General features: G+C 57.0%; 1 protein-coding gene across 9 annotated transcripts in view; it reads left to right on the forward strand.

Annotated features, from left to right (window-relative positions):
* Window positions 1-14,280, forward strand: part of ARSG (arylsulfatase G) — a 47,061-nt gene that overhangs the window by 30,757 nt on the left and 2,024 nt on the right. For all 9 annotated transcript variants that reach the window (XM_064522776.1, XM_064522775.1, XM_064522773.1 and 6 more), the window contains 3 exons: window positions 787-895; window positions 7,885-8,005; window positions 13,131-13,221. In XM_064522776.1, the coding sequence (XP_064378846.1) occupies window positions 787-895; window positions 7,885-8,005; window positions 13,131-13,221 (321 nt within the window). The remainder of the gene's footprint in view (window positions 1-786; window positions 896-7,884; window positions 8,006-13,130; window positions 13,222-14,280) is intronic.

Genomic DNA, 14,280 nt, shown 5'->3' on the forward strand with positions numbered 1-14,280 from the left:
GAAAAGAGGGATGGGGCGACTTCCCTGCGGCCATGCAGAGCTGCTTGTTTCCCAGAGCATGGGCTGGCAGGGACCAGCCTCGAGGCAGAGTAGGAGCATTTGGGCTTTGCTGGGAAAGAGATGAAAGGGTTAATTAAATGACAGCAGGGCGAACTGTAATGTTATCAGAAGGAATGTATTTTTAACGGAGCAGTTCTAGCCGGCTGGGGGGGGCTCCCAGCGCTTTCTCAAGCGGAAGGCAGCAGCTCGCATGCAGCTGGGCCGTTTCCAGCCCTGCTTCCCTCACCTGCGTGTCCGTGTGCATCCACCCGCGCACAGGGGCACGGTCCTGCCGCGGCCCCCAGGCCCGCTGCGTGAGCACGGCCCCTTTGCAGCGACTGTCTGCTCTTTGGAATAATTTCATATATTTCCTGCCTTCTCTGCATTCTCACACAACATCAAAGGTTTATGAAAATACTGCAGCTCCAGCAGCTTGGTTTAGGGAAGCAGCACTGCATTTCTCACTTGCTAGAGCAGATGAGAAGTAAAGGGCAGCATGCCCAAACCAGAACCGCTTTTTTTTCCCCTCTCCCTGTTTCTTTAAAAAGCTCCTTTAACTTTCTTTTCCCTCCATGACCCAGCTTCATCTCTCCAGTGAAATCGTCCTCCTTTGTTTCGAAAGGGTCATTTACTTGGTCTCTGCCTCTGAATAGTTCCTTTATATGGGAAACTCGGGTCATGAGATTTTTCCTTTCGTGAAAAGCGCCTTTGCAGGAGGACGCTGAGCGCTGCCTGTTTGTCTTACAGGTGGGAGCTCAGCGAAGCAAACAACCTGGGAAGGAGGCCACCGGGTCCCGGCGCTGGCGTACTGGCCCGGCCGAATCCCCGCCAACCGGACGAGCCCCGCCGTGCTGAGGTAGGGGCAAGTGCTGCCTTCCTGGCACCAAGGGGCTTTCTGCAGACCCGGCTGTAGTTAAGCACTTGCTGTCAGCGAGCACAATCGCATCAGAGAGCGAGATGGCTCCTGTTTGCCTTGGCGCCGCGTCAGGCCCCTTGCGATTAAACCAGGAGAAGGTGTGTTCCCGAGTGCGGTTTAAAAGGACACCCTGTTGCTAGACAGGTGACAAAGCTTTGGGAACCAGGTGATTATCTCAATTTTGGCAGCAGTGACCCATGTTGGTTACTGACTGCATTGTGTAAGACTCTACTTTTGTCCTCTCCCAGGCCCATAAGACTTAATGCTTCAGCAAATAGGAGCTGAAAGCTCTTTTTGTGAGGCTGGTGGATTCACATTAGCAGCTGTAGGGATCTGTGTTTCTCTGCTGCGGTGGCAGACTGCCTCCCGATAATTAAAAGATGACGACGTTCTCTCTCTCCACCGAGAAGCAGGCTTAGGCTTTGTGGTTTGTGAATGGCTTTATGTGGAGGAGGGTGCGGTTGTGGGAACGGCTGGCTGGAGAGAGGAGGTTTACAATCAGCTCAGGATGCGGCAACGTTTAGAGGTGGTTCTGGCTTCTCCTGGGAGTGAGTTTTGGGGGAGAGCGGAGGGGAAGGATTGCTGTCTCCTGCTCCTCACCTCTCTGGGGAAAGTTGTGCTGCAGAGATTTGCATGGAGCCGCAGCTGACCGTCGTGCAGCAAATGCTGGTGGCCCTTCTGCGGCCTGGTGATGGACTGCCAGGATGCGGGCCAGAGCCACCGCGCCTGCTCAGGGGGCTCCAGGCCCTCACAGCCCTGCAGCCGTCTGCCTCCTCACCCTCCTTGCTGCACGCACACCCGAGCCAGCCTGGCCAGGCCCTTTACTGGGATTCACTGGCTTGGGTCCATCACTTCCCAGGGCAGTGCTTCAAAGCAAGGAGATCTGGGCCAACTGCTCCAGGTTTGGGTTGATCCTGCCCTCTTGGCCACCCCTGTCCTCCCCATAGCAGGAGATATCCTCCAGTGTGCTTTCTCTTATCAGCTGCTTGTGTTTGGCTCCCCATCATCCCTCTGTTGACTCCTTCTGTTGTCCCCGGCGCCTGCATGTCTCGCCCCACTCTCCCTTTCAGAGGGGGGATTGCTCTGCAAAGCCAAGGCCTTTCGCTGCAGCCGAGGGTGCCCCAAGCCAGGCAGCTGCTGCCCTGCTGCCATGTGCTCAGGCCGTCTCCCTGGACAGCAGGGCACTCGCACAAGAGCAGCAGGACTGCACGGCCCTGTCCTGAAAGACCTTATCTGCTGCTTTTCCACCTCCCAGATCTGGTCCAGCAGGTTTGACAGCTGTAAATCTAGACAGCTGCCAGTGCCACGGTGGCACGTGGACTGTGCAGCGCGCTGGGGAAGGGGGGTGGCCCTGGAGAGCCCATGCCATCCCCCAAGAGTGTGGCTTGGGGCTTTTTATTATTTTGAAACAAAGACGCGATTCAGTGGGCTGTCTGATTCCCGCGCCGCCCTGCAAAGTGCCCTCACCATCGCGGGGGCAGCCAGGAGTGCTGCAGCGAGGAGACTGGCGTAATTTTGCAGCCATATATGGGGCCCCGAGTTGCTCCACTGACGAGCACGAGCTGGTGCCTTCAGCCCAGCCGGCTTCCGGTAATCTCCTGTACGCTGACGTCTCTGCAGCTGGGACGCGTCCCACCTCACGGCTTCTCCGGTAAACAAAGCCCAAGTTTTGAAAGTGCTGGCCCAGATGCACGGAGTTTGGTTATTCAGAAATGCCTAAGGGGGAATCTGTCTCAGACACGGAAATTCAAAGTCAACAAACCCCAAGGAGGTTTCATAAAGTTCAAGTGTGTGACACAAACCAACAAAAGGCAGGAAATTGCCAGCGAAGGGCTGACGGCCTCGCTGCTGTAACCAGCTCTGCTGTCCAGACCAGCTCCAGCAGTGACGTAAGCAGCGGTGCAAAACAACAGTCGCTGGTTTGTGTGTGCTGCGCTCGCCCGTCGAGGGGCAGAGCCGGGGCGGCAGCCGCGGGGGAAGCCCAGGGTCGCACAGCCGTCAGCCGCGCTGGGCGCGAGGTCTGGGGTCGGGGTACCTGGAGGCCCTGCGCCAGCGCGGCCGGGCCTGGCGTTCCTCCGGGACGTGGTTCCTCTAAGGGATGCCTGCCATCCATCTCGTGCTGCCTGGGCGCTGCCAGCATCTGCCACGGTTTGTGTGCTGATGCACTGGTGACCTTGGTGGGATGGGTTTTCTACCCCAAATCCCTCTGAACCAAGCTCCTCTTTACATTGCAGATACCTGTCCTCCCTATCCCCGTGACGTTTCATCAGCGGATTCCCTTGCATCTTCCCCATCCCATCCAAGCCACAAAGACCCCTTATAGGAGATCCCGAAAACCCGGTTTGAGGCTTTCTCAGGCATGTTTTATTGTCCCCCTGCCCTGCAGAGGACTGCACTTCGGGTTCCTCAGAGCAAGGGGGACCGACGTCCCTGGGCAGTGCTGGGGTCAGGCACTGGCTTGCTCGCTGCTGAGTCTGAGACCCAGAGCGCACCAACGTCCGCGCCGGCACAGCCCGGTGCTGGCTCGGACCCATGCCGGCTGGCTTGGGGCCATGCCCTGGCATCAGGAGGAGGCAATGCCGGAGTTCCCGCTGTGAATTCCCTTTCGGGAGGCAGCGAGGGTGGTGCCAAGACAGCCCGGGGGACGCGAGTGGCGGCTGGTGCTCGGAAAGGCCTGCCACCGCCGTGGCCCGGGCCGTGGCCAGAGCTCACGGCAGGGGTGCGGAGGGGAGAGGCCGCTTGCTGCCTGAGTGCTGCCGTGGGGAGCCCGGCTCTTCCTCCGCGGCACAGAGTCACTCTCCCAGGGCTGGCCTCCAAGGGAGAGTGCCTGCTTTTTGCTGCCCTCCTGAAATAGGGAGGTTGAAGACTTTCCCTCTCGCTGATAGGGATGGGGAAGGAGCTGGAGGGGGGATTAAATCTGAACGTGCCGCTGGGAAACGTCTGCAGGCAAGGAATGACTTCTGTGTGGTTGGAGATGTGCAAGAGAGGCTCTGGGATCCTCTGTCAGGAGCGGCACAAGGGCAGACGATGGGCGAAGGCCTGATTAACTGCCTGCTTAACGCTTCCTTCTGCCCCCGAGGTTATGAAAATGCTGAGAACGTTTGCAGGAGAATAATCTGCCGAGAACTGTCTTGCCTCTACCCGCACCTCGCTCCCCGTGGCAGAGGGATGGGGTGCTCTGCGGGATCCCTGAGGGTGCTGGCCCGCCGTGTCCTGGGCTGCTAGAGCTCCTTTGACCCGCCTGGGCCAGGGTTGCCGCAGCCAGGCCTGGTATTGCTTTGTTTTATGTTCTCTTCTGCACGGGGAGCAGGGGTGAAAGAGGGTTAGCATGGCCAGGGGCTGGGAAAGCTGAAGCCAGCAAAGAAATGCTGATGCTTGCCGCGGTCCTCCCCTGCGCCAGCACGAACTTGTGCCTGCACGTTGATTTGCACAGAAATCTGCCGTGTCGGCTTTTCTTAATATTTGTTGGAGCCTCCTGCCGCGCTTATGCCCTACCCCACACCAATAAAAAGTAGGGCACTGAAGAAATAGGTCAGTGGGATGATGAATAAGGAACAAATTGCGCCAGCCCGATCGTGCATGCGGCACAGAGCTGTGCAGGAGGGGAGCGCGCGGCCCGGGGCGTTGGGAGAGCAGGTTCTGCCGCCCGGGAGCTGCTCGGCGCTGCACAGTCATCGGGTTGTGCCGCTGTTGGCCCGAGGTGGCCTGGCGTGGAAAAGCTTTCTCTGCCATGGTCGTGCCCAGCATACTCATCGTTTCTCCTGGGTTCTCCCTTTGAAACGCCCGCCCTGGGCCTCACCCTCACGCAGGCGGAAGGCCACCTCTCCGGGCTCAGGCTGCTTCTCTTTTTGCTTTGCTTTTCAGAGGCAGCAGGAAGTTGGAGCTCCTTCATTTGCTAGGAGCTCTCTTGGCTGGGTCTACGGCGTTGGCAAAAATGGCTTTCCCTTTCACTGCAAGTGCAGTTTCCCTCGCTTTTCTTCTGGGGTCTGTGTGCTTGGAGGGCCTTTGCTTTGATGTGAACCTTGACAAAAGTCTGTTTGTGGCTCTTTCTGTGGGGCAACTCTGCACTCGGCTGGAAAGATTTTTAACCACCTTTGCCCTCCATCATCCATAACGTTGTCTTCAGACCTCCCAGAGGTCTTCCATGTTCCCTGTCCCAGCCCTTCTCCTCCAGTCTGGTGGTTTGGTCTAAAAAACGGTCTTGATCCTGGACTTGCTCTGTGTCCTGTTGAGCATGTGGTAGGACAAAAAGGGCAAAAATGACAGCTGGTTGGTGATACCTCTTGGCCAGTCTCCAGACGATGTTCCCAGATACTCCTTCTGGAGGTGATATGGGCACAAGGTGGTGGCCCAGAAATCCTAGTCAGATGCAGTGTAGCAGGTTTGGTGTTGGGCTCTCAAAAGAGAACCCTTCCCAGAACTGCAGGATGACCTTTAGTTTGGGCAGCACAGCATTTTTCTTTCATGCTGGTTGATGATCTGTGTGATATTTGATGTCCGATGCCTTAGAAGTTTCCTCTTTGATTGCTCAGCCCTGGTCTCTCACCAGCGTGCCCTGAGGTCCCAGCTCCAAAAGGGCCCTTGTGTCCAGCGCAGAGGCCCGGCACACAGAGGGAAGGCTGGTTATCAGCAGCGGAGTTGCTGTGTGATATACGGGCAAGCAGGACTCTGTGGCTGCGGGGGAATGACCCCGTCCCTGCCATCAGAGGCTGTTCACGGAGGACACTGGTTGCAGCTGTTGGTGAGGAGCAGGTTGATAGCGGCATGGAGAACCACAGGATCTCCTGGAGCCCTGGGTGCAGGAAAGGGTGGCACGCTGACGTAGCCGTGGGTGGGAGGGAATTCAGGACACAGACCCTGAGCTTGGAGTGTGAGTTGTTGGGACAGAGCTTTAGGTGCTTGTCACGTACCTGCAAGGAGGGGCCCTCTGACCAAAGCCATGCTGAGAACCTCCGACCGGCTGAAAACAAGTTGTTTTGGCTGAATTTGTTGCTTGGAGGCTGGAAGCTGTCTGACCACCCAGCATCCCTGCCTTGCAAGGCCTCTTTCAACTTCTAGGGCCGTGACCGTTTCCAGAGGGCCTGGCTGCTGTTTCGGGGCTGCTTTTGGTAACGGCGATTTTAAAGCATACGAATGCACGTGCTGGGGCCAGGTCTGGAGGGTGCTGAGCACCTGCAGCAGCCGAGGGGGCTGCGAGCCCGAGCCGCGCGAGTGCTGGGGGCAGCGGTTTCGGGCGGACTCGCGCTGACCTCGGTGAAATTCCTGCCGGGATGTGCCCTCAGTTTGCGCAGCGGGGCGGCGGATTTTTTCGGCACCTCCTGGCTCGCCTGGCCGCTCAGCCTGCCTCGGCGAGCGCGGCCGTAGCCGGGGCTGCCTTTCAGCTCTCCTCAGCATTGTTTGTTCTTATTTGTCCTCCCGGTCTCTTAGCAGCTAAATTAAAACTCGCTGAACAGGAGAAACAGGGGCCCTTAAGTTCTGGGCTTTTTCTTCTCTCCGATCACGCAGCCGTGTTTGCATGCTGGCCAGTAACGAGGGGCCCAGCGCCGAAGGACACACGTGAGCGAAATTCCTGCTGCCTTCCGGCACCCCGTTGCTCCGCGGCTCGCTTGCACCGTCTGGGGCCCCTCCGCGGGGCAAAGCCTGTGCGCTGGGAGGGGGAGGAAGCCGCCCCGCTTTCGCCGGGGATCTGCCGTTCGGGCTTTGCAGCGGCGGGGCCGGGACGCCGCGAGCGGGGTTAGATAAGGCGGGCTTGCGGGCGGTGCGTCTCTCTGATCTGGACGGAGTCAGGCCTGCCCGTGGCCAGGAAATTCGGCCTGCAAAGGGGCAGTGGCTTTGCCGAGGCTGTGCGATGAGTCGGTGGCAGCCAAGCGTTCCCAGCCCAGCGAGGAGGGTGCTGGACCTGTGGCCCCTCCGAGCCGAGCGGACTTGCTGCCCGGTGTGCGGTCATGGAGATGGTTGCCTTAGAGGTCTGGCTCCGGGCCACGGGCAGCAGGCAGCTCGCAGGCACCAAAGCAGCAGCGCTCGCCCTCTGCGTCCCCGAGGTGCCCGTTGCAGGTGACAGGGTGCTGGACACCCGCTGCACTGTCCCTGCAGCACACCCGTCGCCCGTGGAGTGACCAGGAACGAGCCCCGGGCAGCACTCTGTGCCTGGGGCGGCAGCCCCTGAGAAGAGCGGGTTATGGTGGAAATGCTGACAGGCGTTTTGGTGTAAGTGCACAAAATAGCACTGCTCTCATTTTCCATTCTGGCTGCTATGGCTCGTGCTGCGCGATGCAAAAGTGAGACCACATTTTCCTACGGTGTGGGATCTGCTGTGATTGGCGTAAAAAGTCCCTGTGCCGGCACTTTCTCCGGAGGGAGAGCTGGTGCCTTCCCCGCATGCCCAAGCCCCGGGGCCGCTCCCTTGCTGCCAGGTGCGAGGAGCCGCGGGACGCCGTGCCGTGCCGTGCCGTGCCGTGCCGTGCCGTGCCGTGCCATGCCGTGCCCTGCGTGCCACGAGCGTGAGCTCGTAGGTGCAGGGCTTGCACAACACGTGGCTCGCCAGATGCGGGGTGAATCAGGATGGCCAGCCTGGCTCTGAGCCATGTCTGAGCAAAGAGCTGCAGCGGGGATAGGTGTACGGAGCAAGGCTTGCCCTGGTTAAGTCTGTGCTTGAGTCAGTTTTTAACCTTTTGATGTAGAGCTCGGTTGTTGTGCTGGGTGCTGCAGGACCAGGGCTGAGCGTCGGGCCTTTGCCGGGAGCACTTCTCCCGTCACCGTCTGTGACCCTGGGCATGTCTATGGCCTCATTCCCCACCCGGGCAAGGGCACCGGCAGGGCGGCCCGGCTGCACCTGGCCTAACGCAGCAGATCCGAGCTCAGAGGTGGGGCTGGGTGGCTTCCAGGGTGCTTTGCTCATTGCATTAATGAAATCTACCTCTTCCCTCCAGCACTATGGACATTTTCCCTACTCTGGTGGCCCTGGCTGAAGCTGAGCTGCCTCCGAACAGGCGCTTTGATGGTTTGGACGTGTCCTCGGTTCTCTTTCGGCAGTCGGACAAGGGCCACAAGGTAAGGCAGCGTCACCGTTGGGTTAATTCCTGCCACCGCCTCCCTCGACGGTGGTAGTTAGTGCTTCGTCTCCTATCCCGCCGCGGCTAATGGGAGGCAGCAGGTCAGCAGCGGTGTTACTGCCCTGGTGCTGCCATTCGTCCCCCTCTCAAGCTCATCCTTCCAAAGCCGGGTGGTCCTGCCGGGCTCAGGCTTCGCTGTTGTGAAGCTCTGACAAGAGCCCGGTATCATGGGCCGGGCTGCCGGGGGCTGGCGGCCCCCAAGCACTGCCCGCGGCGCCTGGGCTCCTCGCCGCTGGGGCTCCGCTTCTGCAGCTGCAAACCCAGGAATTTGTGCGAGTCTGTGGTCGTGGCGCGGAACGACTGCCGGGACTCCTGGGGGCCATAAAAGGGCTTTCGGATTAGCCAAGAGTTATCTGCTGAGCAGCCCAGTTAGCAGAAATGCTTTGTTCGTAAATCTGGGATTATAGGTTAGAGTCCGTATGGCTCCAGTGCACAGGGCTGCCGTGACTCCCCAAGTGCCAGACTCGGCAGGGCTGCGTTTGCTGACCCGGGAGAAGACGCCGGCCCCGGCCGTGTGCTTGGGTCCCCGCTGCCGGCACTGGGGAGGGTTTTCACCTCCCGCGTTTTGCAGCAGCCCCGTGGTGCCCCAGCCTGGATTGCCACAGCGTTTCTCTTTTCTGATTCCACAAGGTACACAGCGTCAGAAGCAAAAGATCACGGGCACTCGGACCTAGATGTGTATGTTTTATTTATCTTGACAGATAGAGACATAATTAAGCACTCATTCTCCGAGATCCTTGGCTCAGTAACGTGTCCATTATTGGTGTTTAAGTGGGGCAGCCAGTCCAGTGTCCTGCAGTTTTCTGTCCATGCAACAATAGGAGCTGCTGACAGCTCCTTCAAGCATAAAAAATGCAGGTAGCAGAACAAGCAATATGGTGATGTGTTTTTCTCCAGGTTGCACAAGACTTCTGCTGAACAAAAAAGTGGCTTTAATAGCAATCCCACAGATAAAGCCTGATTTTGCTTTTAAAGTCCATCTTCCTGCGAGCACCACAAGCCACAGGTGGGATCTTGGATTTGCTTTCTGCCTCCATCAGGGTTTTGGTATTTGGTTCGTATTTATGGAGCCCTCTACTGAAGCGTGAGATAAGCTGTGGAAGTGGATGGGACGTGGCCCGTGTGCGCTCGGCCGTGCTCTTCCCGATTAACCTCTCATCGTGGGCTCGCGACGCCGGGAGATGGGAATAACGGTTTGCTGGGAAAGGCCTCCCTTGGCGTGTGCGTGTGGTGTAGGGAAACGAAGCCTTGTTGGCAGTTCCTGCGCGTAACAGGAGCTCTGCGTTTCAGACCAAGCAATAAAGCAGCCCCGAGCAGTCGGTGTGGGACGGCAGCGAGAACGGCCGTGTTCCCCCAAGGCGTGAGCTCCTAACTAAGGAGCTTGTTCCTGGTGCCCCGTTCGCTCCCGCTGGCTCCCCGATCTGCCCTGCCGGCCGGCACGTGCTGATCAAGAGCAGGCGCTTGCCTGGAAGGCCTCGTCTCCTCGAGGGACTTTGTGGACCTCCAGGTATCTGAGAGAGGAGGGGACGGACCTGCGGAGCCTCCTGCTCCGTCGCACGGAGGTGCTGCAAGGCACGTCTTCCCCGCGTCCTCTGCCGCTTCCGACACGCTCCCACCGCCGCCGGCTCCTGCAGGGCATCGCCTCCGCTCAGGAATGCGGCAGCTCCCCGGCCTTTCCGGCAGCAGCAAGTACTTCTGGAGCGGTTTTTAAATGCTCTCAGAGGCAGGGTGAGAGCCCAGGGCTGCGAGTTAACCCCTGCAGGGCTGGGCTCCGCCTGCCCCCGCGGCCCGAGACGGGTCGGCGCTTCGGGGCCGGGTTGCCGGTGCTCTGCCCCGCGGGGCGGACAGCACGGCCGGGCTGCTTCCGTGGCAGATGTGCTGCAGCTGCCTGGCCGCGGGCTCACTGCGGCCACCGGCCCAGCCGGCCGCGCGCGGAGGTGACCTTTCTCGGAGCGGCGTGCAGCGCCCAGCGCTCAGCCCGGGCCTCGCCATACCGCGGCGACGGCATCCCGCGGGAGCCAGCCCGGGTGCCGGTGCCTCCCGGCTTGGCTGCCTGCAGCGCGCTTGGCAGGGCAGCGACGCTCCCTTTCATCTTGAGCTTACGAGCAGCTGATAGCAAAACCACCTTTGATGTCGCAGGGTCTTCCTTGACACAAATCCTCCCGAAAGCAGTTCCCTTTCTCGCCCCGCCGTTTGATTTACGCACGGCGCTGACAGCTGTTTTCCTAATCGCGGTCTCGGCCGTGCTCTGGAGGCCGGTGGCCGGAGGTTTCCTTGCGTGAGCTCCCCGCGGTAACCTTGCTCTGCGTCCCAGCCCGCGCACTAGGCACCAGGACAACCTGTGACTGTGCTGGGGCCAGCGCCAAGGTCCTGTTTTGAGCAAGGGCTATTTACAGTAAAAATAAACACATCATACAAAATGTATCAAGGGTACAAGTGTCAGACAAATAAGCTCTTTCCATTAGCTTAATGTCAAAGGGATGTGCTCCTCCTCCCCACGCACTTGCTCGCTTGTGAAAACAGCCTGGAGGACTAAGTTCAGAAAACAGATTTTCAGGGCAGAATTATTTTTTTCTTTTTAAATAACAACATCACAGATCAATAGATGGGTCATAAGCCTTGGGAACGTTTCTTGAAAGGGCTTCGTAGAATCAAGCACCTTATTTATTGCAGGAAATTTTAATAGATTTTCTTATCGTGGGGTTTTATGAAGCATGTTTAGGAAAAAGCTTGTTGGTAGCAAAGGAAGTTTAAGTAAGTGCCTTCACACTGATGTTACAGCATCCAGACTGGGCACTGTGTTGCTAAAGTTAAAGTTGTCTGGCTAAAGGGTGTAGGCAAAGCGTAGATGTAAGCCTGGAAGCAGGTGGATTGGTTCGATTGCTGCTCGCATGGCCCTAGTAGCTTAGCTCAATGGGCCCTTAAATAATTAGTAATTTCCACTTTGGAGCTGCTCTATTTCCAGAGGGGTGTCAGCGTAAGCGGGCTCAAGAGCAAGGATTTTCTCCTCGTGCAGAGCACGCTGTATGCCTCTTGTGCTTCCTGCCTGAGCCTCCCACAAACGGGTTTTAAGTATTTTTCTTAAAACATGATTTTAAAAAGCAAATTTCAGAAGATGGGTTTTTTCCCCTTATATTGCAATTGAGGGAAATAAAGGAATTCTTTATGAAAATGAAAAAACAGAAGCATTTTGGAATCCCCCCCGGAATTCTGGCATTCTTGAATGGGTTTCGAAGGGGGCCCCAAGACAGCGGCTGCGGCGTGCTCCTGGTAACGGTGTCCCTGGCGTGGCTTAGCCTGGCCGTCACGGGGATCGTCGGTGTTTCCGCTGCTCCGCGTGGTTTAGCTGCAAGGCTGGTACCCAGCCAGGCAGGATGCCATGGTGACGGGGCCCTGGGGGCCCCTCCGGAGAGTCGGGAGGGAGAGATGCTGTATTACACCCCATTGTAAGGGCAGGAGCAAATGCGGGTGATCTCTGACCTCGGGGTGCTCCGGAGGTGCAGGAGCGAGCGCGTTCGCCCGGGGTGCTCACATACCCCAGGGCACAGTTTCCGTACAGGCCAGGACAGCAGGACACCTGCTAAGTCATTACAGCGCTGATCAGCTGCGAACACTGTTACTAAACTTGGCACGGCAGCTGCCTACAACTTCAGCAGATGTTTCTAATTTTTAGCACAGTGGAAATTTCTTGAATCACTTTTAAACTCCATTCCTAGGGAGGAAACCTCTAGTGACTCATCACTAAATGAAGCTATTGGCTCCAGAGCAGATATTATCTGACAGACAAGCCCAGTTAACCGTCCAGCTCACTTGTCTTCTCACTCATGTGTGCCAAGGCAGTCATCCTGTGCAGATCAAGTGTCCTAAATACTGAAATGGACAGATTCGACCCACCCTTCCCTTCCTCTCACCCCGATTCCCATTGCCGTGGCTCTTGTTGTCGGGGAAGGGAGCACTCTGAGAACAGGGTGAGTCAGCCAGAGGAGATGGACCGTGAATGGCGTTTCAACACCTAACTTAAGAGAACAGCCTCTGCTTCACTAGAGACATGAGGTCATCCTGAATTTGTGGCTTGTTTGCTGGCACCAGACAACTGCACGGATCTCTTAGATGTCCCTGCCATGAGCTGAGCTGCAATTACAGCAGGAGGGCTGGAGATGTGTGTCTTCTTGGCATCCTGTTGGGCATCCTGTTGGGTGAAGGTGCGGTAGAAGAATGCCTCAGCCTCTGTACAAAGACCATCACAGCTGGTAGCTCTGAGAAATTCTCTTCTGGAAGGCCTCACACCTTCAGGATCTCATTCTTGCACCAGAACTGGTCTGGGGAGATAAGCTCCAGGGATTAGTATCACTGGGGTAAATCAAGAGCAGAATCTGTATTTCCATTTAGGAAATGATACTGATCTTTTTGGAAGAGAGTGCATGAGATTTCTAGCAAAGGGGGTTGTGGCTGAGGACAAGCAAGGAGACTACAACAGGGGACTCTACATAGTGCTACTCCATCAGCAAAGAAGTAGAGGTGTTACCTGCCATTGCAGGAATGGCTGCGGTTGGGCTAATCTCACCCATTCAAGCACTGAGATGATCCTGTTGAGAAGTGATAGAAACCAGGGTGATCATTACAAACAGCTGAAGCAGATGCTGGAGTCTCCCTTGTGCACAATTAGCGCCCGTCCAGCAGTTGCCGGGGAGGATGACAGGCTCAGTGGGCTGTGGCTGCTGAAACATGCTGCAGGAGGAAGCATCTGTACAGATCCCCAGCAAGCAAAGGGGTGGCAGATCTTTCATGGTCCAGCACTATCTTGGCCATGCCCTCCTGCGGGACCAGGAAGGCACAAGAAAGATGCCGATGTTTCCTGTTTTCCTTTTGGTGTCACACCTGTAGGCTTTTTAGCAGGTAAAATGTGGTTTGTTGTCAAGCTCCTGTGGTTTGCAGGGGCTAAATGGCATCTTTAAATGTGTGCACAGGTGGGACATGGTCTCGTGTGGAGAGGAAGCGGGTCTCGGGACAGAGCAAACTTTCTCCGCTGTGGTCTGACAGGTGATCTTCTGTTCTTCCTGCAGACACTGCTTCACCCCAACAGTGGGGCAGCTGGGAAGGACGGAGAGATAAAGGCACTACGACTGGCTCAGTACAAGGTGTTTTACACAACAGGTACTATGTCTGTTTTGGAGATTGTAAAGTCTAGAAAAAAGCTTCTAAAGTTCTTGGTTCCCTGCTGATAGGCTTAAAAGCCGAATCAGATTAATAGAAGCAAGAACAAATCCAGCAAGGAGTAAGTGTATGCCCACACGTGTCTGCATGATGTGCTTTGCAGCCCTGGGTTGTTGACTGGGGAAGCGTTCTCGGACTAGCAGTGGGGCCTGGGCTCCCAAAGTTGGACATCGTGGGAATGGGCTGAGAGCACTCTTTCTGGCAGCCTCCATTCACCCTGACGTCTAATAGTAGGGGTTTTCTGGGCCAGAAATTTTATATGCTTAAAAATAGGCCTGTACTGAGGGTGTCGAGCTAGTCTGAAGATGAGATGTTTAGCCTGAGGGTTGCCATTTCATGCGACATCAAAGACAGTTTTCTGCTGGAGGACTAGCTGACTCTTGGGCCACGTGGAAGGCCTGGGTTCGCCCCATGGTTGGGAGCGCTGCAGGGTGTCGTTCTCCCGGCACAGGCTGCCTGGCAGTTGTGCCTTGGCAGAGCAGGTGGCTCCTCCTGTGGCTATTCCTTGAGGTTCACCGACCCATGCTGCCTCCAGAGCCTCCAGTTGCTGGTGGTGTCTGGAGTGCTCACCTTCCTCTCCCTCCCTGTGTATTTGACTAGCTGCCCTGGGGCTGTTCTCAGGCCTCTTTTGCTTCTCTGCTGTCAGTGTGCTCAGCCCATGAGATGCTTCGCAGTCCTCTCCTTGCCTTTACATTCTCCAGATGTCCTTCTGTAAGTGGGTCACCCAGCTGCAACCTGGCTGGAGGGCTGTGGCAACCACAGCTGGAGTCACACACCTGGTGCTGTGCCTCTCAAGTTAAAATTATGTGGGGCGAATCCTTTGCCAGACAGTGTAGCCAGCCTAGGGCCTGTCACTTACAGCATTTAGACCGTGTCTCCGGTGTTGCACTCCCCAGTATCAGGCATGGCTGTCACAGATGGGTAAGGAATACAGAGTGATACCTAGGCAGTGGTGACCAGCCTGGGACTCCAGTGTTTTTCTCTTGGTTTCCTCTCTAG

This window comes from Dromaius novaehollandiae, chromosome 18 (genome assembly GCF_036370855.1).
Source record: "Dromaius novaehollandiae isolate bDroNov1 chromosome 18, bDroNov1.hap1, whole genome shotgun sequence".
Lineage (NCBI taxonomy): Eukaryota > Metazoa > Chordata > Aves > Casuariiformes > Dromaiidae > Dromaius > Dromaius novaehollandiae.